The 27,797-nt window shown below is 43.9% G+C and overlaps 1 protein-coding gene across 3 annotated transcripts in view; it reads right to left on the bottom strand.

The window, feature by feature from the left end:
- The window catches only part of pard3bb (par-3 family cell polarity regulator beta b), a 332,127-nt gene that overhangs the window by 68,221 nt on the left and 236,109 nt on the right, over positions 1 to 27,797 (bottom strand). For all 3 annotated transcript variants that reach the window (XM_029115967.2, XM_034288552.1, XM_034288553.1), the window contains one exon: positions 26,113 to 26,403. In XM_029115967.2, coding sequence (XP_028971800.2) covers positions 26,113 to 26,403 — 291 coding nt within the window. The remainder of the gene's footprint in view (positions 1 to 26,112; positions 26,404 to 27,797) is intronic.

The following is a 27,797-nucleotide window of genomic DNA, read 5'->3' as shown; positions in this document are numbered from 1 at the left end:
ACATTTGAGAGATGAAAAACACCCAACGTCAATTGGTAATTTAAAAGAAAAAATGTCTTGCAGAATCAGTTTGAAGAAGTGACACACTTAATTATTGTAACATGCAGTGATGAGAACACTGTCCCTGTGAGGAGCCAAGCATTTTGCCATAGATGTTAGTGATCTGGTTTCTGTACTACACAATCAGCAGTACAGAGTTCATCCTTGCCCTCCTGGACCAGAACGTTGTAACACCATGCTCACTACAGCACTTCTCTCTGTAGACGTTGATTTGAAGGTTACACATATTTATTGTAGATACTTCAAGTACACTGTTGTAACCATTACTTTAGATACTTGAATAACACCGTTGTAGCATTGAATTACTGTAGATACTTGAATAACACTGTTGTAACATTTAATTACTGTAAATACTTCAAGTACGCCATTGTAACACTAACTGTAGTTACATCAAGAACACTGTTGTAACACTTACTAACTGCAGATACAACAGGAACACTGGTGTAACACGAACTAAATGTAGATACTTCAAGAACACTGTTGTACCACTTACTAACTGTAGATACCTCAAGACCCTGTTGTAACACTTACTAACTGCAATTACTTCCAAAAAACTGTTGTTACACTTACTAACTGCAGATACTTCAAGAACACTGTTGTAACACTTACTAACTGCAGATACTTCAAGAACACTGTTGTAACACTTAATAACTGCAATTACTTCAAAAAAACTGTTGTTACACTTACTAACTGCAGATACTTCAAGAACACTGTTGTAACACTTATAAACTGCAGATACTTCAAGAACACTGTTGTAACACTTACTAACTGCAGATACTTCAAGAACACTGTTGTAACACTTATTAACTGTAGATACCTCAAGACCCTGTTGTAACACTTACTAACTGCAGATACTTCAAGAACACTGTTGTAACACTTACTAACTGCAGATACTTCAAGAACACTGTTGTAACACTTACTAACTGTAGATACCTCAAGACCCTGTTGTAACACTTACTAACTGCAGATACTTCAAGAACACTGTTGTAACACTTACTAACTGCAGATACTTCAAGAACACTGTTGTAACACTTACTAACTGCAGATACTTCAAGAACACTTGCCACTAGTCGGCCTACATTCTCACTAAAGAGAAACACGATAATCATGCCTTTATCCATTTGACTGCGCGTTTGGTAGCAAACGATACAGAAAACATAACTGCCACTCAGTCTCAGTGAGAGGATTAATGGATTGGCAATGACAATGTCACGTTAGTCATTTAGCCAAACTAGACAAATTAACATTTGTGTAACGTTTAGTATTTCATGTCCTCCTGCAGACACTTCGGTGCGGTCTACACCTGATTGAAATGCATCCGACGCTGAAGCCATGGGATCAGGGCAGATGCTGACATTTGAGAACGCGTCCAATTAAATTGGATATCTTACTGCAGAGCACAGGGTGTGGCTTGTATCTTGACGATATGATTGCAGTGCATGGTAAGCTGCATTTCTAGGCTGCGCCATATATACAGTATTTACTTATATGTACATAGAGCTGAATGTTGTAAACAACAACTACAACATACATGCAGAACCAGTGCAACATACATGACACCCATACAGAACCAGTGCAACATACATGACACACATGCAGAACCAGTGCAACATACATGACACACATACAGAACCAGTGCAACATACATGACATACAGGCAGAACCAGTGCAACATACATGACACACAGGCAGAACCAGTGCAACATACATGACACACAGGCAGAACCAGTGCAACATACATGACACACAGGCAGAACCAGTGCAACATACATGACACACAGGCAGAACCAGTGCAACATACATGACACACAGGCAGAACCAGTGCAACATACATGACACACATACAGAACCAGTGCAACATACATGACACACATGCAGAACCAGTGCAACATACATGACACACATGCAGAACCAGTGCAACATACATGACACACATACAGAACCAGTGCAACATACATGACACACATACAGAACCAGTGCAACATACATGACACACAGGCAGAACCAGTGCAACATACATGACACACAGGCAGAACCAGTGCAACATACATAACACACATGCAGAACCTGCACAACATACATGACACACAGGCAGAACCAGTACAACATACATGACACACATACATAACCTCCACAACATACATGACACACATGCAGAACCTCCACAACATACAAACCCGATTCCAAAAAAGTTGGGACACTGTACAAATTCTGAGTAAAAAAGGAATGGAATAATTTACAAATCTCATGAACTTATATTTAATTCACAATAGAATATAGATAACATATCGAATGTTGGAAGTGAGACATTTTGTAATGTCATGCCAAAAATTGGCTCATTTTGGATTTCATGAGAGTTACACATTCCAAAAAAGTAGGGACAGGTAGCAATAAGAGGCCGGAAAAGTTAAATGTACAGATAAGGAACAGCTGGAGGACCAATTTGCAACTTATCTCAATTGGCAACACCCCTCTCAGGGTGGCAGTGTCTCTCAGAAGTCAAGATGGGCAGAGGATCACCAATTCCCCCAATGCTGTGGCGAAAAATAGTGGAGGCAATATCAGAAAGGAGTTTCTCAGAGAAAAATTGCAAAGAGTTTGAAGTTATCATCATGTACAGTGCATAATATCATTCAAAGATTCAGCGAATCTGGAACAATCTCTGTATGTAAGGGCCAAGGACGGAAAACCATACTGGATGCCCGTGATCTGCGGGCCCTCAGACGGCACTGCATCACATACAAGAATGATACTGTAATGGAAATCACAACATGGGCTCAGGAATACTTCCAGAAAACATTGTCGGTGAACACAATCCACCGTGCCATTCGCCGTTGCCGGATAAAACTGTATTGGTCAAAAAAGAAGCCATATCTAAACAGGATCCAGAAGTGCAGGCATTTTCTCTGGGCCAAGGATAATTTAAAATGGACTGTGGTAAAGTGAAAAAGTGTTCTGTGGTCAGACAAATCAAAATTTGAAGTTCATTTTGGAAAACTGGGTTGCCATGTCATCCGGACTAAAGAGGACAAGGACAACCCAAGTTGTTATCAGCGCTCAGTTCTGAAGCCTGCATCTCTGATGGTATGGGGTTGCATGAGTGCGTGTGGCATGGGCAGCCTACACATCTGGAAAGGCACCATCAATGCTGACAGTTATATTCAAGTTCTAGAACAACATATGCTCCCATCCAGACGTCGTCTCTTTCAGGGAAGACCTTGCATTTTCCAACATGACAATGCCACACCACATACTGCATCAATTACAATGTCATGGCTGCATAGAAGAAGGATCCGGGTACTGAAATGGCCAGCCTGCAGTTCAGATCTTTCACCCATAGAAAACAGTTGGTGCATCATAAAGAGGAAGGTGCGACAAAGAAGACCTAAGACAGTGGAGCAACTAGAAGCCTGTATTAGACAAGATTGGGACAACATTCCTATTCATAAACTTGAGCAACAACTTGTCTCCTCAGTCCCCAGACGTTTGCAGTCTGTTATAAAATGAAGAGGGGATGCCACACAGTGGTAAACATGGCCTTGTCCCAACTTTTTTGAGATGTGTTGATGCCAACTTATTTTTCCCTTAAAGTGAAAAACTTTCTCAGTTTAAACATTTGATATGTCATCTATGTTGTATTCTGAATAAAATATTGAAATTTGAAACTTCCACATCATTGGATTCTGTTTTTATTCACAATTGTACAGTGTCACAACTGTACAACTTTTTTGGAATCGGGTTTGTACATGTACACCACCACATGGTTTCATTTAGGCCCCATGCAAATTAAGGAATGATTGTTTCTTTAAGCCTGCATGCAGTTTGGTGAAATTAGACAAATTAAAAACACTGTGACTAACTAACAGAGAGAGACGTAGCTACACTAGCATCCTGATCAAACATGCTGACGTCTACATTGTTAGCTGGCTAGGCTATTTAACTCAAACATTGGTTAACTTTCAAGAAATTGGGTGAATGTTCAACAAATTAAGCTGTTCATGTTCCGCATAACTTGTGTTGTGACACACAACATACATTCAAATGCACTCAACAACAAATAGGCATCTGCTGTGTTTGAGAAGCAAACTAGATGTTCCTCATCAGACGATGGCTCGTGATTTAACCTGAGGCAGTAGTCACATCTCCCTGTTGGAGGCTGCCTTCATTCTGAGGTGTATGTACAGGACTTCTGATTGGTTCCTAGTTGAGAAGTTTGGCAAATCCCACGGAGCAGACAGAGTTGAATTAGACTTATTCTGAGAACAAGAACAAGACTCAAAGGTGCCGTGATGTGGAGGCTGTGGGCGTTTGAGACTACATGACCCAGAGAAGCTGATCTGGGATCAGGTGCCCCCTATCTCGTGACATCAATATGCGGTGAATTCCCTGCCTCACGGCAGCAGACTCAGAGCAGACCCGGAGACAGGGAGTCACACAACGAGACAAAGCAGCCATGTTGGATGCTTAACCCCCCAAAATCCGGACGGGGTGCTGTACCCTCCACAGGAACCCGGGGGAAAACGGCGAGCAGGATTTGAACCCTGGTCTCGCAGTGACGTGCCTGTCGGCAAGGCCGTGACCCCGTCCCATGGGAGAAACGATTATCTAAAAGGCCCATGTCCTATATCGGCACTCCTACTCTTGAGACACGTTATGGACACTGCATCAGTTAAGTACATTAGTCAGATCTTATCAACAACCATGTATGGGATTTCAAACATTCAATAGGATAACTATTAACCCCCCCCAGACACCAATATAATTCACACAGACCAAAGCACAGAATCAATAGCTATACTGAATGTGCCGACCATTAGGGTGAACTATGAGTTAACAGAGCTGTATGCTTTTAAAGCATGCTGCTTTTAATAAAGATGGAAACCACTGACCACAGAATGTTTAAAGTATGGATGTACTGAAGAGTAATTAAATAGAATGTTGGAGCTCGCTTGGCATCCTAGACCGCCCCTGACCAGCCCAGGGCTGTTTATTAGGGTATTTATGGTAAAGACCTCCTGTCTAGCCCAGGGCTGTGTATTAGGGTATTTATGGTAAAGACCTCCTGTCCAGCCCAGGGCTGTGTATAAGGGTATTTATGGTAAAGACTCCTGTCCAGCCTATGACTGTGTATTAGGGTATTTATGGTGCAGGCCTCCTGTCCAGGCCATGACTGTGTAGTTATTTGGGTTTCCGCAGACCCTGACAGGCTCCAGTGTTATGATGAAGTTAGAGGCCCTGGGCTGTGGAGGTTCTAATTAAACATTGATAGTGTTAGGCATTTGGAAGAGGTATGTGTGTGTGTGTGTGTGTTATTAATTTGGACGGTAAGGTGTGAGCTCAATCAAAATGGCACCTCTAATTATGTTCCCTGGGTTAAGCTAATGGATTTCTGCACCAGCCATACTCCAACTCTCCCATTCATCTCTCTCTCCATCTCCCCTTCATCTATCTTTCCCTCCATCTCTTCCTCTATATCTCTCTCTCTCCACCGTCTCTCCCCTCCATCTCATATGCCAGGCTTGACAGCCAAGAAGCTGCTGGCAGAATGACCAGAGAGAAAAAAAGAATGAGATAAAGAGACAGAAAGATGTGTGTATGTGTGTGTGGGGGGGGGGGTGGGGGGGGGGTGGTGGTGGTGGTAAGAGATTTAGTAAGACAAAAAGCACAGTGCTCCGATAGAAGTCCAGAAACCAAAATCACAAACATACTGTAAACAAAACGGCCTTGCTATAGAGAGAGTCCACTATCAGTAGAACTGTGTGTTTTGAGACTGAAGTGGAAACTGAGCTGCACTTCCTAACCTCATAAATTAGTTACCATTTTAGTGGCAATATATTTCACTGAGATCAAGGTCAGACATTATTGATGGCCCATGACAAGAAAAAACTATTGTCGGGCAAGCGGCTCTCGTCAGTCACTGGCCCGACTGGGCCAGTAACTTTCTCATTGCATATCTGGCACAAGGTAGCCAGATTTGTCTCATTCATGTATCTGAAGATTTGCATAAGTGACCTACACAGATATAGCTTCTAGTCTCTTCCTTGTATGCAGGTCAAAGTTGATTATGTGACATTGTAAAAGTCTAAAAACATGAGCAGAGAAAGTGTCAATGACTGAAGCAAAGAGCTGGGTCTTTTATGAATTAGTTCATGTTTAGTTGTTTAATGTTCAATCTTGAAACTCAACATAGGCCATAAAATCCCATCACTGCTGCTAGTTTTGAGCTGTTTCAATAATTTGATACAGCTCACATTTCAGTTTGTCTAGTTATGGCATTTGTAACGCTATTGTGTGCAAGCTGCAGACATGATCCCTGTTTCTTTTGGTCAGTTTAAAGGAATGGGTTTAGAGTTGAGAGATGGTCAGAGGCTGCTATATTCCCACCACCTGCTGAGACTAGATGCAGGCAACATCAGACTAGCAAAATAAATTACCTGAAAAATATGGTAAATAAGCTGTGCTTCATAACCAGTACGATGTTTATAACTAGCATGATGTTTGTAACCACTATGATGTTTATAAACAGCATGATGTTTGTAACCAGCATGATATTTATAACCAGTATGATCATGTACCTCAAGTATATAAACATTAAAAAAACAGAAACATGTCTGATGACCAAGGCAGAAAGCCAGTATCCACCTTGCAAAATTATATTACACAATTTTCATAGCATCAAAATTAAGCCTATGAAAAGCTCTATATAATATAACACTCCAATCTGCTGTATATATGCATCGGATGGCCCAAATAAATGTATTAACTATAATGTCGGACACTACAGTTATTTATTAACTATGAAGTAAAAAATAATTCTGGGCCAGTGAGAAGACAGTTCACCACTGATCCCTCCAGTTTGTATAGCCCCACAAAGAATTTGAAAACATTGATAAACGCTGGTCTCTATTGGGCAAAATTCTTAAAAATACAATAACAGCAGCAACCAGTATTTTTATGTATTTTACCTCACCATTCATCTTTTATATTTTACACAGTATATGCTATAAAACAAATAATACACTAACACACCAAACTAATAATATACTAACACACCAAACAAATAATATACTAACAGACCAAATTAATAATATAGTGACACACTAAAGTAGTAATATAGTAACACTAAACAAATAATAGACTAACACACCAAACTTAGAATGCACTAACACACACAAAGCTAATAATATACTCACACACTGAACTAATAATATAGTAACACTTAAACAATAACACACAAAACACTAAACTAGCAATATACTAACACAGTAAACTAATAATTACAATCATATAACATTCCAAATTGTATCGTTTTTAAAGTTAGTTTATTTACTGGCAATTCAGAGATACTTTTGCCGACTATTATCTTCAGGTTATGTTTCTTATTTTCCACTTTGTCAATGCAAAATAAAATCCCCTCTGATTTGATCTAAGAGCGAGATATATCAGAATCCGAAAGGGTTTTATTACCAAGTAAGTTTCACAACAAACAAGGAATTTGTTCTGGCCGTTGCTGCAACAATTTATAAAAAAGGTATAAGGGAAGTAAAATCAAATAAGGACAGTGGACTAAGCAAAAAAATAGTGCAAGATTTTGTCCAGTTGAGGGTTGTATGTGTGGGGAGTGTGCTATCTATCTCTCTCTCTCTCTCTCTCTCTCTCTCTCTCTCTCTCTCTCTCTCTCTCTCTCTCTCTCTCTCTCTCTCTCTCTCTCTCTCTCTCTCTCTCTCTCTCTCTCTCTCTCTCTCTCTCTCTCTCTCTCTCTCTCTCTCTCTCTCTCTCTCTCTCTCTCTCTCTCTCTCTCTCTCTCTCTCTCTCTCTCTCTCTCTCTCTCTCTCTCTCTCTCTCTCTCTCTCTCTCTCTCTCTCTCTCTCTCTCTCTCTCTCTCTCTCTCTCTCTCTCTCTATATATATATATATATATATATATATATATATATATATATAGTGTTATATTAGAACCCCCACAGTGTTATATTACAACTCCCATAGTGTTATATTACAACTCCCATAATGTTATATTAGAACCCCCACAGTGTTATATTAGAACCCCCACAATGTTATATTACAACTCCCATAGTGTTATATTAGAACCCCCACAGTGTTATTTTACAACTCCCATAGTGTTATATTAGAACCCCCATAGTGTTATATTAGAACCCCCATAGTGTTATATTAGAACCCCATAGTGTTATATTAGAACCCCTTGGTGTTATATTAATACCCCCATAGTGTTATATTACAACCCCCATAGTGTTATATTACAACCCCCACAGTGATATATTAGAACCCCCACAGTGTTATATTACAACCCCCATAGTGTTATATTAGAACCCATACCATGGGGATCACACCCTAAGTCATTACACTTCTAGGATCACACTAGTCACATTCAAGGGATGTCTGCTGTTACTCAACTGGGAGAGAAAGAAATGAGAAAAAAGAGAGATGTGAAAGAGTGAGAGGGAAGAAGGGAGAGTAAGAGAAAAAGAGGGTGTGAAAGAGAGTGTAGAGAAAGGTAGAGGAATGGGTAGAGAGAGAAAGAAAAGTAGAGGAATGGGTAGAGAGAGAAAGAAAGGTAGAGGAATGGGTAGAGAGAGAAAGAAAGGTAGAGGAATGGGTAAAGAGAGAAAGAAAGGTAGAGGAATGGGTAAAGAGAGAAAGAAAGGTAGAGGAATGGTAGAGAGAGAAAGAAAGGTAGAGGAATGGGTAGAGAGAGAAAGAAAGGTAGAGGAATGGGTAAAGAGAGAAAGAAAGGTAGAGGAATGGGTAAAGAGAGAAAGAAAGGTAGAGGAATGGTAGAGAGAGAAAGAAAGGTAGAGGAATGGGTAGAGAGAGAAAGATAGAGGAATGGGTAGAGAGAGAAAGAAAGGTAGAGGAATGGGTAGAGAGAGAAAGAAAGGTAGAGGTAAAGAGGACACATTTTCCACACAGACAGCAGATAATAATGTGTTATTTAATATTAATTATATTTCTATAATGATATAAAAAATGTATTACATAATGAAATTATTATTTCATAATGTTTCACCCTTCGTTATGTGGTATTGCTTTTTTCCACACCACATCAAACCGGTCGGGCAGATCGCCGCACCAGAACACTCCCAGTCAACTGACGAACGTGGTCCCGACCCCCCAACAGAAATGTAGCCCGATGAGACAAGAAAACCCCTACTGACGATGCCACACCCCTTGGCCTGTACTCAGAGAACAGTGATGAGGCAAGACACGAAGAGATGCTGGCCACTGGATCCTGGATGAAGGCCTTTATTAATACGTCCTGGACTGAGCTCACAGTAACAGAAGCTGCATCGTGTGGAGTGACTATGAGTCTCAGGTCCATCCAGCCTGGATCCACCTGACCTGCATCTCACGTCTCAACACAGACTCCACCCATCACCCCCTTCTCTACACAGACTCCTCCCATTTCCCCTTTCTCCACAGACTCCTCCCTTCTCCCCTTTATCGACACAGACTCCTCCCTTCTCCCCTCTCTCAACACAGACACCTCCTTTTCTCCCATCTCTCAAAACAGACCCCCCCCCACACACACAGACTCCCCTCCCCCCTCTACACAGACTCCTCCCTCCCCCTCTCTCTACACAAACCACCCCCCCACACAGATTCCCCTCCCCCCTCTACACAGACACTGTTCCCATCACTCCCAGCTGCGTTTCACATTTACATAATCATGTCCTCTCTTTTGACACACAATCCACTTCCTGCAGATACTCCCTCCCTGATACTCCCACCTGCAAATACTCCCGCTCTGATATTCACGCCCTGATACTCCCTCCCTGACACTCCCTCCCTGACACTCCCTCCTGCAGATACTCCCTCCTGCAGATACTCCCTCCTGCAGATACTCCCTCCCTGATACTCCCTCCCTGACACTCCCTCCCTGACACTCCCACCTGCAAATACTCCCGCTCTGATACTCCCTCCCTGACACTCCCTCCCTGATACTCCCTCCCTGACACTCCCTCCTGCAGATACTCCCTCCTGCAGATACTCCCTCCCTGACACTCCCTCCCTGACACTCCCTCCCTGATACTCCCACCTGCAAATACTCCCACCTGCAAATACTCCCGCCCTGATACTCCCTCCCTGATATTCCCTCCCTGATACTCCCTCCCTGACACTCCCACCTGCAAATACTCCCGCCCTGACACTCCCTCCCTGACACTCCCTCCCTGACACTCCCTTCTGCAGATACTCCCTCCTGCAGATACGCCCTCCTGCAGATACGCCCTCCTGCAGATACGCCCTCCTGCAGATACGCCCTCCCTGATACTCCCTCCTGCAGATAATACCTCCCTGATACTCCCTCACTGATATTTACTCCTGCACTTCTCCTCTTATCATTTGGATTGTTCTTTCTCTCCTCCTCCCCTGTAGCACTCCATTTACTATCCTCTGTCTCTTCATCTTTCAGGGGCCATTTCTCCATGTAATGGTTTGATGCTGGAACAACTTGTTGAGGTCAGCAGATCTTTAAGTGCAGTATAACAGATGGGTGAGTTCCAGGGGAATCATCAGTCTGATAGGAACCGCTTCTCTAAGAGAACAGTCTCACAGAAACTTCATCTCTAAGAGAACAGTCTGACAGGAACCACATCTCTAAGAGAACAGTCTGACAGGAAACACGTCTCTAACAGAACAGTCTGACAGGAAACACGTCTCTAACAGAACAGTCTGACAGGAACCACGTCTCTAAGAGAACAGTCTGACAGGAAACACGTCTCTAAGAGAACAGTCTGACAGGAAACACGTCTCTAACAGAACAGTCTGACAGGAAACACGTCTCTAACAGAACAGTCTGACAGGAAACACATCTCTAAAAGAACAGTCTGACAGGAAACACATCTCTAAAAGAACAGTCTGACAGGAAACATGTCTCTAACAGACCAGTCTGACAGGAAACATGTCTCTAACAGAACAGTCTGACAGGAAACATGTCTCTAACAGAACAGTCTGACAGGAAACATGTCTCTAACAGAACAGTCTGACAGGAAACCTGTCTCTAACAGAACAGTCTGACAGGAAACACCTCTCTAACAGAACAGTCTGACAGGAAACACCTCTCTAACAGAACAGTCTGACAGGAAACGCTTCTCTAATCTCCCCTCCTTAGCCCTGAGCTAGGGGAGGTTAGCCCAGGGCTAAGCAAGAGTTCACACATTTTGAAGAGAGAACAGAGAGAACATAACATTTTTTATCTTGTCAGCGATAGAATGTAAAACGGCCTACGGGAGGTTCTGGCTCTCTACATAGTGCACACCTTTTGGCCAGGGGCCTTGGCAGAATAGGGTGCCAAAAAAGTGCACAGTCAATAGGGACTTGGGCCCTATCAGAGCTGTCAGTCACGGCTCCCTGTCCGTCACGTGCAAGCTTATTTACACACACAAACACACACACACCCACAGGATTTGGAGCAAAAAAGCTTGGCCACACACACACACTAACAAAATGCTTACACACACACACAAACAGGTCAATATCTCTGCTGTAAACACGGACAGGAACAGAGACACATAATGACTACCTCCACAATGGCTTCCTACTGACTCTGTAGTGCCCTACTGTAGCCCAGAGCCCCAGGGAGCACAGTATGTAATTGGAAGACTAGTGTGCTGCTTGGTGAATCCTGTACTGTATTGTGTTTACAACAACGAGCGTGTCAGTGTGGAAACATGAAGGCGTGTGCTTTCCTCAGGGGTGTGGGTTAAGAATAGGATGATCTAAATCAGCTATGTTTCACATCAGTGTGTGGTGTAAACCCTGGAGACCACGAACACACTGTCAGCCAGCCAGCAAGTCAGTCAGCCAGCCAGCAAGTCAGTCAGCCAATCAGTGAAAGACAACATGCCGTTCTACGATATCTAACACTGCATCCCCCCAATCAAGCTACTTGTTTTACCTTCCAGCAATAATCATCATCATATAACAGGTAGGGGGCAAATGGAAAGAGACAGAGACAAAGTCATCCAGATGAAGAGAAACAGGAAGGAAAGATTCGGAGAGAGAGGAGAGAGGAGACAGAAGGAGGAGAGAGAGGAGACAGAAGGGGGAGAGAGAGAAAGGAGACAGAAGGGGGAGAGAGAGGAGACAGAAGGGGGAGAAAGAGGAGACAGAAGGGGGAGAGAGAGGAGACAGAAGGGGGAGAGAGGAGAGAGGAGACAGAAAGGGGAGAGAGGAGACAGAAGGGGGAGAGAGGAGACAGAAGGGGGAGAGAGGAGAGACCACTCAGAGTTATCAACCTCGTCATCCCTCTCTGAATTCTCTGGGTTTCCGTCCTCCACTAATGCCAGTCCTGTATGAGCTGGACGTGTTGCCAAATGGAAGATGACAACAGAGGAGAGCGCAGCACGACAGGTGGACCTCAGCCCTGATAACCACAACTGACACCGCCTTTTAAACGCCATTTGCAATCCAAGATATAATTAGGAATATTGTGGCTAACGCAACATCATCTAGACAGCAGACGTGTTCCTGCTTGGGTGTTTGTGTTTGGTGTGTGTGTGTCTGAGTTTAATGTGTGTGCTTTGTATGTGTATGTGTGTGTCTGAGTTTGGTGTGTTTGTGTTGTGTTGTGTGTGTATCAAAGTTTAATGTTTGTGTGTGTGTGCTTGGTATGTGTATGTGTGTGTGTCTGAGTTTGGTGTGTGTGTGTGTTTGTGCTTGGTGTGTGTATGTGTGTGTGTCCAGTCCCTGGGTTACTAATTCACCAGCTGCCCTTCTCTGCAGCAGACATACAGTATCTTTATCTCTCTCTCTCTCTTGCTCAATGTATCTCTCTCCACTTCAATCTCTACTTCAATCTCAAATTATTTCTCTTTCAATTTCTTTCCCTTTCCCTCTCACTTGATGTCTTTCCTTCAAACTGTTGCTTCATGTCTTTCTATCTCCTCATCTCTCTTTTTCTCTCTTCACAATTCAAACATCGTATTGTGACTATCTGTCGTTCTCTTCATCAGACATTAATTGTCTAAATTGTACTCCTTAACCGAGACATGAAACGTCCCGCCTCCTAAACAAAGTTCTACTGAAATTAGAAATATGTGGTGAATACCAATCAGACCTATTTAAATCATTCTTAAATGAATCAACAGTAGACAACAACGAAACACACATGATAAAAACAGTGTTTCTCAGACCTGTTGCTAAGCTACAACATGCAGCTACAGACAACCAACCAATAAACAGGAGAGCATAATGGTTGTCTGAATGAGGACTGCATCACACTGCTCATATGCCTTTTTTGACACTACTTTCAATGAGCCATTCGAGAAGTTCTTGAGGAAATATGAAAAAGGAAATCGCAAAGAAAGAGGGAAAGAGAGGAGAGACAAAAGAGAAAGAAGCTGTTGAAAGGAAGATAGGAAACTGAAGTAAAGTAGGACCTAGGGCATGAGTTCTACTTGAACTGTGCTCCAAATGAGTCCTGAATTAGTCATCAACTCAGAGATACCGGGACCTCTTCACCTCTTGATACCTGCTCCTCTATTCCTGTCCTCCCATACCTTCATACCCGCTCCTCTACTCCTGTCCTCCCATACCTTCAGACCCGCTCCTCTACTCCTGTCCTCCCATACATTCATACCCTCTCCTCTACTCCTGTCCTCCCATACCTTCATCCCCGCTCCTCTACTCCTGTCCTCCCAAACCTACACTCACTCCTCTTCTCCTGTCCTTCCATACCTTCATACCCGCTCCTCTACTCCTGTCCTCCCATACCTTCATCCCCGCTCCTCTACTCCTGTCCTCCCAAACCTACACTCACTCCTCTTCTCCTGTCCTTCCATACCTTCATACCCGCTCCTCTACTCCTGTCCTCCCATACCTTGATACCCTCTCCTCATATCCTGTCCTCCCATACCTTGATACCCTCTCCTCCTCTCCTGCCCTCCCATACCGTCATACGGTTTCTTCTTTTCTCTTGTCCTACCCTCCCAAACTCTTTCTACATCCCTCCTGCCCCCAGTTGTTTTCTCTTTCACTCTCACTAACCAGACTCCCTCCCTCTCCCTGTTACATGGACACCCATTTCCACCCAGCTCCACTAATTACCTGGATCAGGGAGGTGTGTGTGTGTGTGTGTGGAAGCTGGCCAAAAGAAGGGGTGTAGAAGCACTTAGAAGCCCCCCCCACCCAGTCCTGCTTGGTGTAGCACCACTCTTTGAGTTGGCACAATGGCTGATTAATTAACAGTAGAAAAGCACTCCAGCGCTCTCTGCTCTGCTCAACCAACCAACACTAAAAGCCTGCCTCGACCATCTATTGATTAATATAATTATTTGGGATGATGGCAAAATCTCTGGGTTGTAAAGTTATGGTTACAACTAGAGGAGCGAGAGAATGGCAGAGAGAAAGGGGTATGGAAGTGTTTTGTCTGTGAATAGGTCACGTGACTACAGACAAAGCCCCAAAGAAACCAAAATGAAACATAACCAGAGGACACAAGGAGAGATGAACAGATGACAGTAGGAGACAGAGAACACTATGAGACATGAACAAAGGACAGTAGGAGATATAACCAGAGGACACAAGGAGACATGAACAGAGGACAGTAGGAGATATAACCAGAGGACACAAGGAGACATGAACAGAGGACAGTAAGAGACAGAGGACAGTAGGAGACATGAACAGAGGACAGTAGGAGACATGAACAGAGGACAGTAGGAGACATGAACAGAGGACACAAGGAGACATGAACAGAGGGCAGTAGGAGACATGAACAGAGGGCAGTAGGAACCATGAACAGAGGACAGTAGGAGACATGAACAGAAGCCAGTAGGAGACATGAACAGAGGCCAGTAGGAGACATGAACAGAGGACAGTAGCAGACATGAACGGAGGACACAAGGAGACATGAACAGAGGACAGTAGGAGACATGCACAGAGGACAGTAGGAGACATGAACAGAGGACAGTAGGAGACATGAACAGAGGACAGTAGGAGACATGAACAGAGGCCAGTAGGAGACATGAACAGAGGCCAGTAGGAGACATGAACAGAGGACAGTAAGAGACATGAACAGAGGACAGTAGGAGACATGAACAGAGGACAGTAGGTGACATTAACAGAGGACAGTAAGAGACATGAACAGAGGACAGTAGGAGACATGAACAGAGGCCAGTAGGAGACATGAACAGAGGCCAGTAGGAGACATGTTCAGAGGCCAGTAGGAGACATGAACAGAGGGCAGTAGGAACCATGAACAGAGGACAGTAGGAGACATGAACAGAGGCCAGTAGGAGACATGATCAGAGGCCAGTAGGAGACATGAACAGAGGACAGTAGGAGACATGAACAGAGGCCAGTAGGAGACATGATCAGAGGCCAGTAGGAGACATGAACAGAGGACAGTAGGAGACATGAAGAGAGAAGCCAGGGGTGTGGCCCTTAGACCATGGCTCATCACCTCAGAGCACTTTCGTTTGGGGTGTTTGTGCTGCCAGAAGGACATCAATGTTTACTGAAGATACAGTGTTTGGACTCTACAACACAAGACCGGTTTCTCAGCTGTTTTCGCTTAGTTGTTATTGGTCTATATTTTACTGATCAACATAGGGCTAAAATAACATAATTTCTGCAAAGTTGAAAATCAATAACTGGTAAAACAATAAAACATTATCTGTATTTAAAAAGGTGTAAGTGTCCATTTATTTAGGAACATTTAGGAACATCAGAATAATTGATCTTCAATACATGTCCCCACACTCATCCCCCCGCCCCTATCACCTCCCTATCCCTCCTCAACCTCCCCACACTCACCCCCCCCGCCCCTATCACCTCCCTATCCCTCCTCAACCTCCCCACACTCATCCCCCCCGCCCCTATCACCTCCCTATCCCTCCTCAACCTCCCCACACTTACCCCCCCGCCCCTATCACCTCCATATCCCTCCTCAACCTCCCCACACTCACCCCCCCGTCCCAATCACCACCCTATCCCGCCTCAACCTCCCCACACTCATCCCCCCATTCCCATCACCTCCATAGCCCTCTTCAACCTCCCCACACTCATCCCCCCATTCCCATCACCTCCCTAGCCCTCCTCAACCTCCCCACACTCACCCCCCCGCCCCTATCACCTCCATATCCCTCCTCAACCTCCCCACACTCACACCCCCGTCCCAATCACCTCCCTATCCCGCCTCAACCTCCCCACACTCATCCCCCCATTCCCATCACCTCCCTAGCCCTCCTAAACCTCCCCACACTCATCCCCCATCCCTATCACCTCCCTATCCCGCCTCAACCTCCCCACACTCACCCCCCATCCCTATCACTCCTCAACCTCCCCACACTAATCCCCCCATTCCCATCACCTCCCTAGCCCTCCTAAACCTCCCCACACTCATCCCCCCATCCCCATCATCTCCCTAGCCCTCCTGAACCTCCCTGCTCTCCTCTCCTCACCTCTGTTACCCAAGCCCCACAGTGATTCCTTTTTAATTTACCAGGAGGGACCCTGGAGGCCTTGGTTGTTATAGTAACCTTTAGTGTGGAGCAGAGCAGGAGCTCTTCAGGGCACCGGTGAAGAGGAAGGCCACTTCACGTGGATGACGGAACACCGTCCCCTAGGAAGTGCACCACTCCGGCACCACCCCAAGGGAATAGGGTGCAATTTGGGATGTATCCTTGACCAACTTGAGCCGTTTCGCAATGTCTGGGACTTAGGAGAGGGCCACGGACTCCAATGCCAAGACCCTGTCCTCCACCTCAAGGACCCTCTCCACCACCTCAAGGATCCTCTCCACCACCTCAAGGACCCCTCACCTTTAAACCTTTTTTCTTCTGACTGCACCAGAGCCAGACGAGACGAAAAAGGAATGAACGATGGGGCGAAGAGAGAATGAGAGAACCAAGCTGGGGGGGTGGGTGAGTTCAAGCTGTGGGGGGTGGGTGAGTCCAAGCTGCGGGGGGTGGGTGAGTCCAAGCTGGGGGGGGGGGTGAGTCCAAGCTGGGGGGGGGGGGGTGGGTGAGTCCAAGCTGTAAGAAAATGGGGAATTGGGGATTTACTTCCCTCTCTCTCTCCCTCTTCATCCCTCCTCTCAGTCTCTCTCTCCCTCTTCATCCCTCCTCTCAGTCTCTCTCTCCCTCTGCATCCCTCCTCTCAGTCTCTCTCTCCCTCTTCATCCCTCCTCTCAGTCTCTCTCTCCCTCTTCATCCCTCCTCTCAGTCTCTCTCTCCCTCTGCATCCCTCCTCTCAGTCTCTCTCTCCCTCTGCATCCCTCCTCTCAGTCTCTCTCTCCCTCTTCATCCCTCCTCTCAGTCTCTCTCTCCCTCTTCATCCCTCCTCTCAGTCTCTCTCTCCCTCTTCATCCCTCCTCTCAGTCTCTCTCTCCCTCTTCATCCCTCCTCTCAGTCTCTCTCTCCCTCTTCATCCCTCCTCTCAGTCTCTCTCTCCCTCTTCATCCCTCCTCTCAGTCTCTCTCTCCCTCTGCATCCCTCCTCTCAGTCTCTCTCTCCCTCTTCATCCCTCCTCTCAGTCTCTCTCTCCCTCTTCATCCCTCCTCTCAGTCTCTCTCTCCCTCTTCATCCCTCCTCTCAGTCTCTCTCTCCCTCTGCATCCCTCCTCTCAGTCTCTCTCTCCCTCTTCATCCCTCCTCTCAGTCTCTCTCTCCCTCTTCATCCCTCATCTCAGTCTCTCTCTCCCTCTTCATCCTTCCTCTCAGTCTCTCTCTCCCTCTTCATCCCTCCTCTCAGTCTCTCTCTCCCTCTTCATCCCTCCTCTCAGTCTCTCTCTCCCTCTTCATCCCTCCTCTCAGTCTCTCTCTCCCTCTTCATCCCTCCTCTCAGTCTCTCTCTCCCTCTTCATCCCTCCTCTCAGTCTCTCTCTCCCTATTCATCCCTCCTCTCAGTCTCTCTCCCTCTTCATCCCTCCTCTCAGTCTCTCTCTCCCTCTCTCCATTCACTCCGTCTACCTCCAAATATCCCCCGCTCTTCCCCTCCTTTCTCTCTCTGTCTTCCTATTTGTTTTTAGTCTGCTTCACAGACAAAATTACACTGATGATATAAGTTTGTTCTTTCCTGTCAGGCTGGTAAATGTGTGTCTCTCTCCGGGCTGCTACACTATAATGTCATGAAAGCCACTCTGTGGATATCTGGAAAACCCAAAAATGTTGGACACTAACTGGAATTACGACACCCTACATTAAACTACACTTCACAGGCAGGGAAAGTTGTTTGGATCTTTATCAAACCAGAGAGACCAAGTTAGTACAGTTAATTAACAGGTAGAAACCACATATCTACACAGTGATAAATGCCTATTGATCTACTCCAACATGTTTAAAGACCGATCTACTCCAACATGTGTTTATGGATCGATCTACTCCAACATGTGTTTATGGATCGATCTACTCCAACATGTTTAAGGACCGATCTACTCCAACATGTTTAAGGACCGATCTACTCCAACATGTTTAAGGACCGATCTACTCCAACATGTTTAAGGACCGATCTACTCCAACATGTTTAAGGACCGATCTACTCCAACATGTTTAAGGACCGATCTACTCCAACATGTTTAAGGACCGATCTACTCCAACATGTTTAAGGACCGATCTACTCCAACATGTTTAAAGATCGATCTACTCCAACATGTGTTTATGGATCGATCTACTCCAACATGTTTAAGGACCGATCTACTCCAACATGTTTAAGGACCGATCTACTCCAACATGTTTAAAGATCGATCTACTCCAACATGTTTAAGGACCGATCTACTCCAACATGTGTTTAAGGACCGATCTACTCCAACATGTGTTTAAGGACCGATCTACTCCAACATGTGTTTAAGGACCGATCTACTCCAACATGTGTTTAAGGACCGATCTACTCCAACATGTGTTTAAAGACCGATCTACTCCAACATGTTTAAGGACTGAACTACTCCAACATGTGTTTAAAGACCGATCTACTCCAACATGTTTAATGATCGATCTACTCCAACATATTTAAAGATTGATGTACTCCAACATGTTTAATGATCGATCTACTCCAACATGTTTAAAGATCGATCTACTCCAACATGTTTAAAGATCGATCTACTCCAACATGTTTAATGATCGATCCACTCCAACATGTTTAAAGATCGATCTACTCCAACATGTTTAAAGATCGATCTACTCCAACATGTTTAAGGACCGATCTACTCCAACATGTGTTTATGGATCGATCTACTCCAACATGTTTAAAGATCGATCTACTCCAACATGTTTAAGGACCGCTCTACTCCAACATGTTTAATGATCGATCTACTCCAACATGTTTAAAGATCGATCTACTCCAACATGTTTAATGATCGATGTACTCCAACATGTTTAATGATCGATCTACTCCAACATGTTTAATGATCGATCTACTCCAACATGTTTAAAGATCGATCTACTCCAACATGTTTAAAGATCGATCTACTCCAACATGTTTAAAGATCGATCTACTCCAACATGTTTAATGATCGATCTACTCCAACATTTTTAATGATCGATCTACTCCAACACGTGTTTAAGGATCAATGCACAGTTTTTGATCCTTATTTTAATGGAGATTAAAGTAACATACAGTGAGAGTTTTCTTTAAACATTTAATCAAACAAGGATTTAGGTGGGAGTTGGTTGAGCAGGAAAGGGGATGCACATTTTTTTAACTAGCTGCAATTGGCAGAGAAATGTAAAGTCTGTTTGTTATTGGTCCATTGTACCAGTGAGTGATGTCACCAGCTCAAACTCCACCAGGTATAACCTGCAGAGACGTTTCCACTTTTAACCAAAATATCAGGAAATACTGGATAAACATACATAAATGACACTGCAACAATGTTAGTTTAACCCATATGAAAACAAAACATAGGAATAACTGATTTCTGAATATGCACTGGACCTTTAAGCCTGTCATGCTAGCAGTCATCTTCTCTGGGAAGGAAACCTCTAAGCTCTTGAGGTAGCTAGATATAGAATCATCGCTCTCTTCTATCATTCCAGTTACCCCTTGACTGACACCCATACAATGCACTAATGTATTTCTCCTCCCCTGTCTTCATCTCTCTATCCACTCCTTCCCATACTTCTTCATCTCTCTCCCTCTTCACCGTCACTCTCTCCATTTTGTCTCTATCTCAGTCGCTTAAGCCTGAATCAAGTTTGACCACATCTTTGCACTCCATTTGGCTGTTTTTTGCAGTTGATGCGGGGAGATGTTGTGGGGGGTCGAGGAGAGGTTGTGGGGGAGGCAACAGGGAGGTGAGGGGAGGGTGGATGAAAGGAGATAAGCCTTATGATTTATTGTCCTAAGAAACAACCAGTTGTCTTAGAAACCATAATATGTACTGGGAGCAGTTAAACTAGGTGAGTTTCATCAGTGCATTGTGACCAATAGTTGATATCTCTCAAAGTTATTCAAAGATCAGATCAATGTCACATCCATATCGACATGTACGTGGATACAGACTTGTTGCTGTCCCTGTCCAAAGTCTTCCTGGTTGTGTTGCAGATCAAAACGATACCTGACAATTCTAGCTGCCCCCCCCCCCCCACCCCCGCCAATAAATAATTTTTTGCAAGAAAATGTTTTTGCAATACAATATATACATATTTTCCATGTTATAATATATGATTCATGTATTGTTGGGTTGGTGCATACCAAACCGTTCACCATGGACCCTGTATTGAACAGTTTAATTTAGCAGCAACAATTGGACTTCAAATTGCATATTTTGCCTTCAAAATAAAAGTCAGTGGTTTGTATACACTCACCTAAAGGATTATTAGGAACACCTGTTAAATTTCTCATTAATGCAATTATCTAATAATCACATGGCAGTTGCTTCAATGCATTTAGGGGTGTGGTCCTGGTCAAGACAATCTCCTGAACTCCAAACTGAATGTCAGATTGGGAAAGAAAGGTGATTTAAGCAATTTTGAGCGTGGCATGGTTGTTGGTACCAGGCGGACCGGTCTGAGTATTTCACAATCTGCTCAGTTACTGGGATTTTCACGCACAACCATTTCTAGGGTTTACAAAGAATGGTGTGAAAAGGGAAAAACATCCAGTATGTGGCAGTCCTGTGGGTGAAAATGCCTTGTTGATGCTAGAGGTCAGAGGAGAATGGGCCGACTGATTCAAGCTGATAGAAGAGCAACTTTGACTGAAATAAACACTCGTTACAACCGAGGTATGCAGCAAAGCATTTGTGAAGCCACAACACGCACAACCTTGAGGCGGATGGGCTACAACAGCAGAAGACCCCACCGGGTACCACTCATCTCCACTACAAATAGGAAAAAGAGGCTACAATTTGCACAAGCTCACCAAAATTGGGCAGTTGAAGACTGGAAGAATGTTGCCTGGTCTGATGAGTCTCGATTTCTGTTGAGACATTCAGATGGTAGAGTCAGAATTTGGCGTAAACAGAATGAGAACATGGATCCATCATGCCTTGTTACCACTGTGCAGGCTGGTGGTGGTGGTGTAATGGTGTGGGGAATGTTTTCTTGGCACACTTTAGGCCCCTTAGTGCCAACTGGGCATCATTTAAATGCCACGGCCTACCTGCACATTGTTTCTGACCATGTTCATCCCTTTATGACCACCATGTACCCATCCTCTGATGGCTACTTCCAGCAAGATAATGCACCATGTCACAAAGTTCGAATCATTTCAAATTGGTTTCTTGAACATGACAATGAGTACACTGTACTGAAATGGCCCCCACAGTCACCAGATCTCAACCCAATAGAGCATCTTTGGGATGTGGTGTAACAGGAGCTTCATGCCCTGGATGTGCATCCCACAAATCTCCATCAACTGCAAGATGCTATCCTATCAATATGGGCCAACATTTCTGAAGAATGCTTTCAGCACCTTGTTGAATCAATGCCACTTAGAATTAAGGCAGTTCTGAAGGCGAAAGGGGGTCAAACACAGTATTAGTATGGTGTTCCTAATAATCCTTTAGGTGAGTGTATATAGTGTGTATTACGTACATTTTCAAAAGGAACTATCTGGGGAATAATACAAACAAAACAAAATTAAAATTGAATTGATACTTTATATAAGGTAAAGAATATTATAAGGTGGAGCACACTGAGAAATGGTTAAAGCTTAGTTAATGTAGAGAACATATCTAATATAAATAAAGCCCATTTTGATGTTATCATTGTTGGGATATAAATCCAGCCCCCAATAATCTGTACAAGGGATACTTGGTGCTGGAAAACTATTCAGTGCCACAGTGAATGTATTGTACGAAATACCCAGAATAGTTAGTTACACATAATGTGACATCATGGGCCACTGTGTGCTACATCCAGCAAAACTATATGTTCTACCCCCAATGCAACACACTATACTGTACATGGAATTCATATTGCCTCATTAGTTAGTAGCTAGAGGCTTTTATTAAGAGTCTGGGAGGCAATTAATGAACAGTTTTAGAGAACGATTATTTGAGTGTTAAGATTTAGGAAAGATGTTAAGTCAGTATTGTCAAAAAAATGTAAGAAAATACTGTATATACAAGTCAAATCCACAACCCTGTTTCCAAAAAAGTTGGGACGCTGTGTAGACTAAAAGGAAAAACAAAATGCAATGATGTGCAAATAATTGAAACACTATGTTCAATAGAAAAGACAACATATCAACGGTTGTGACCAAAGATCATTGTTGTTGTCACAATTATTAATTCACGCAGCCACACAAGAAATGTGCAAAACAAAAAAGACCAGAGTTTGATACTGGGACAAGAATGATCCACCGTGTTTGAGCAAATCACTAAACTCCTAAAAAACTAAAACTGAATGTGTGTCTGTGGAGGTGCATCCCCTTTCATCCGTGTCATTCATGGAGATGTTTAAACTGTTGCCGGGGGTACAGTTATGTGAACTGGATTCTGGACGGCTGGTTGGTATAGACATGAAGCACAGCTAGCTCAGCCTCAGGCACAGCAATGCATCAGCTGACACCTGGGTCTCTCCTACCACAGTCTCAGATTCCTAATCTAATTTGGCGGTCTATTGAAGTCGGTCAGGGTACTCACTCTGTCTGCTGCTCTGCTGACATCATATGTGTATTGTTGAGCATTGTTGATCGAGGTGAGGTCTTGGTGTGTGTGAACGTGTGTGTCGTTGATCGAGAAGAGGTCTTGGAGTGTGTGAATGTGTGTGTTGTTGATCAAGCTGAGGTCTTGGTGTGTGCGAATGTGTGTGTCGTTGATCGAGCCCGTTAATATCAAACTTACAATATGAATCACTGACTGCAACAGTCCCATGACACAGACACCCACAAACACACACACACCCAAACAAACTTCCAAACACACACACACACACACAGGTTATCGATTACACAGAACTCAATTCCATCAACTCATCTTCAGTGTACCATATCTCGTCTGCAAGGCTTCATGTGTATGTTTGTGTGTATGTAAGAGTTGGAGTGTGTGTGTGTGTGTGTGTGTGTGTGTGGGTGTCGTGATAAATGATATGGTCTCCCACTGCGCGACTGCAGAATGATCTACACTAGCTTTGCAGGGAGAAGAGCACAATCGTTTTTGATTACTGACATATTAATGACTGATGACTTATCAGGAACAATGATTTAGACCACAGGCTGGGCTTTTATTACACTATTCACACTATTTATACTATTTATCTTCCAGATAATCTGTTCCTTTAAAAAACAGCTAAAGCAACTTCTCTTTTTCCAGAGGTAGATAGCAACCTGCACATTTCCTATTCAATCATTTGGCATGAGATCCTTCTAGTACATATCCGGCAGGACGTTTGACAAAAGAGAGGGCTGGGATCTACTAATGGCAGGATGAGGTGGTTTAAAGCTAATAATGTTTATACTGCAGGATATAGGGTGAGGTGGTGTAAAACTAATACTGTTTATACTGCAGGATATAGGGTGAGGTGGTGTAAAGCTAATACTGTTTATACTGCAGGATATAGGGTGAGGTGGTGTAAAGCTAATACTGTTTATACTGCAGGATATAGGGTGAGGTGGTGTAAAGCTAATACTGTTTATACTGCAGGATATAGGGTGAGGTGGTGTAAAGCTAATAATGTTTATACTGCAGGATATAGGGTGAGGTGGTGTAAAGCTAATACTGTTTATACTGTAGGACATAGAATGAGGTGGTGTAAAGCTAATACTGTTTATACTGTAGGACATAGAATGAGGTGGTGTAAAGCTAATAATGTTTATACTGTAGGATAAGTTGGTGTACACCTACACATGTTTATTGTGTAGGAAATAGGATGAGGTGGTGTAAAGCTAGTCATGTTTATACTGTAGGGCATAGGACGAGGTGGAGTACAACTAGACATTTTAATACGGTAGGATAAAGGATGAGGTGGCGTAAAGCAAGACATGTTTACACTGTAGGATATAGAATGAGGTGGTGTAAAGCTAGTCATGTTTATACTGTATGATAAAGGATGAGGTGGTGTGCAACTAGACATTTTAATATGGTAGGATAAAGGATGAGGTGGCGTAAAGCAAGACATGTTTACACTGTAGGATATAGGATGAGGTGATGTAAAGCTAGTCATGTTTATACTATAGGATAAATGATGAGGTGGGGTAAAGCTAAACATGTTTATAATGTAGGATATTGGATTAGTTCTATATCCTACAGTATAAACTACAGGATGCAGGATGAAAGAGATACATCCATAGAAACCAAACAGAACATATTCTATTTATTACTACCACATCCTGCTGCAACTAAATGTTCCGGACACAATCCCAGTTCTATGACCCAAGCACATGCTGAATGGATTAGGGGACCATGGGCTAGCCAAGTTACAGAATGTGTGGATGAGAAAGGTGTAGCTTTATGATTTAAAACAAGAGGTGAAATGTCATTAAGGGGGGGATATTATTTAGAAAGACAGGCAATTAAAGTCCAACCTCCTCCCATTCCTCTCCTTCTCCTCCTCTCCATCACTCCTGGTTCATCTGAAAAGGCCACTCCATTTACATCTCCAGGAGTCTCCAGTACCACAGTTAATTGCAGTGGTGTATTATCCCCCCCCACACCTTTTCTCTTCCCTTTGCTCCTTTCCTTTTCCATTCTCACGCTCCCTCCTTTCCTAAACCAATATATTGGTTGATTGGTCTTCATACCTCTTACTTCAGACATAGTTTTCCAGCTCTGTGATAAATGACTAATGTGTTGTGTGTTAACTGGAATAAAAAACATCAGAAAGGGTTAATGTAGCTGAACCTACAGTTAAGGAAAGATGAGATGACACACACACACACGAGATTCAGGCCAATGACTATAGGTAATTAATTTGAAGACAGGATGTAAGTACAGCCTAAATGAAGATCAGCTCCAGGGAGAAGCTGAAATAGCACTTCATATTCCCAGGATTGTTATGACATTTTGTGGCCAAATGTTGCGTGTACTAGAGTTAAACTTCTGATGACCCTTAACACTCATGAGAATTGGAAAATGTTATGTTGGTTGAATATAAGGTGGTCTAACATAAGATGGTCAGACATAACGTGGTCAGACATAACGTGGTCAGACATAAGGCGGCCAGACATAAGGCGGCCAGACATAAGGCGGCCAGACATAAGGCGGCCTGACATAAGGCGGCCTGACATAAGGCGGCATGACATAAGGCGGCCAGACATAAGGCGGCATGACATAAGGCGGCATGACATAAGGCGGCCTGACATAAGGCGGCCTGACATAAGGCGGCCTGACATAAGGCGGCCAGACATAAGGCGGCCAGACATAAGGTGTTTCAACCTAAGATTCCAACATGAACTAGCTCTAGTACATCTGTTAACGGTCAGTTGTATGGGACCAAGAACAGAACCTAGTTACTTTATGCTGTAATGAAAGAAGTAACTGACCTCAATGTTCTCTGAATATTTCAAGACTCTAGACAAACGAAATGCTTTCATAATTATATGTTTGCTCAAGGTAAAATGTGTCCATTTTACTTTACGTTTCCAGAAACATTCATGTGTGGGAGATGTTTCCAGTGATAATATGTTTAGGGACAGCACTCATGTTCATGTCTCACCTGTCAGCCGAGGACGGAGGTGGAGCTTGTCTCTGCTTGTTCACCTTGGCATACAGCCCATCCAGCGGGTCCTCACTGGACGGCTGGCTGGCGTGGGAGGGGCCAAGGCCGTGGGGTGGCGGGCGCTGGGGCGATGGCGTACGGGCTCTGCTGTACTGGGACTGGTGCTCTGTCCTGTCTCGGAAGTTGCTGATGCGGGCGTAATTAGGATCCGTGTCATCGTCCTCCACGTCAGGCGACCCTGGCGCTCTGACCTGACGCCCTCGCAGCTCAGTGTGCTTGGCCTCAATCCTAGAGGCAGACAGAGAGAGACTACATAAACACCTTCACCGGCATCCCTCTGAGCAGGCTCCGGCCTCGGACAGCGGTTCTGGAATAAGACCGCTTCAGCAGTCAACTGAAGAGACGCCATATGGAGACGGAGAGAAGTGTGTTATTTAGACCACAGCAAACCAGTTCTTCATCCTCAGCCAATATGCCTTCAGAAGTGTCTGCAAAAATCTTACAATAATGACAGTGTGTCTTTAAGTCCATTAGCTGTCCTATTACTGAGCGTTTTACTAATCTGCCTGCCTGTAATAACAGACATTTACAATTGTCGGGGTATGCTTTATTCTTCAGATGCAGATTTTTGGCTACTGAGACGAGAATACTATAGTGTGTAGATATCAGAGGTTTCAGTCCTACTCTGTTACTTTTGATCTGGTTAATAAAGACTGCTCTGACAGCTTGGGGGGGTTCAGGGATCACTGGAGAGCCGAGGCAGGTGCTTTGAGAGGTACAACTGCACCATTTGAGAATTTTTTACATTTAAAAGACATTATTTTCAAAAATGTTCATTGTTTCATTATTTGACAGGAAAGCCAGGAAATAGGACAAATACATTGCTGAAAAAACAGTGGGGTGTATTACAACCCTTGATACTGCAGTAAAACCTATTATGTATACTCTTAAAGGAGGAAGGGTTGTTGTATATATATATATATATATACTTTTAAAGAGGTTGGGTTATTATACACAGCTCAAAAAGGGAAAACGCAATCCTTACAGAATTACACCAAGTCAAATAAACATCAGGGATTTCAGTCTGTCCAGTTAGGAAGCGATTGTGAATCAATGTCTGATTCAAACCTGTTTTGGTAAAAATTAACATGTGCACTGTAGAGGCAACAGCAAGACAACCCCCTAAATGGGAATGGTTTTGCAAGTGGTGGCCAGAGACAATTTCTCTCTCTTTATCCTTCCTGACTGATTCTTCTCTAGTTGTGTTTTGCTAGTGTCCTTGTCACAACTGGTAGCACGAGGCGATACCTGCAGCACATTCAGGTTGCACAGGTAGTCCAGCTCATCCAGGATGACACATTCATAAATGCCGTTGCAAGAAGGTTTGCTGTTTCTCCCAGTACAGCCTCAAGAGCATGGAGGAGATACCAGGAGACGAGCCGTTACACGAGGAGAGCTGGTCAGGGCCGTAGAAGGGCATCAACCCAGCAGTAGGACCGGTATCTGCTCTTTTGTGTGAGGAGGAACAGGAGGAGCACTGCCAGATCTCTACCAAATGACATCCAGCGGGCTACTGGTGTGCATGTTTCTGACCAAACTGTCAGAAACAGGCTCCATGAGGGCCCAAGGTCCTCTAGTGGGACCTGAGCTCACAGCCCAGAACCATGCAGCTCAAACACCAG

The sequence above is a fragment of the Esox lucius genome, chromosome 20, assembly GCF_011004845.1.
Source record: "Esox lucius isolate fEsoLuc1 chromosome 20, fEsoLuc1.pri, whole genome shotgun sequence".
Lineage (NCBI taxonomy): Eukaryota > Metazoa > Chordata > Actinopteri > Esociformes > Esocidae > Esox > Esox lucius.
The sequence above is the reverse complement of the archived record's forward strand: the minus strand, read 5'-3'. Positions and strand labels throughout refer to the sequence as shown.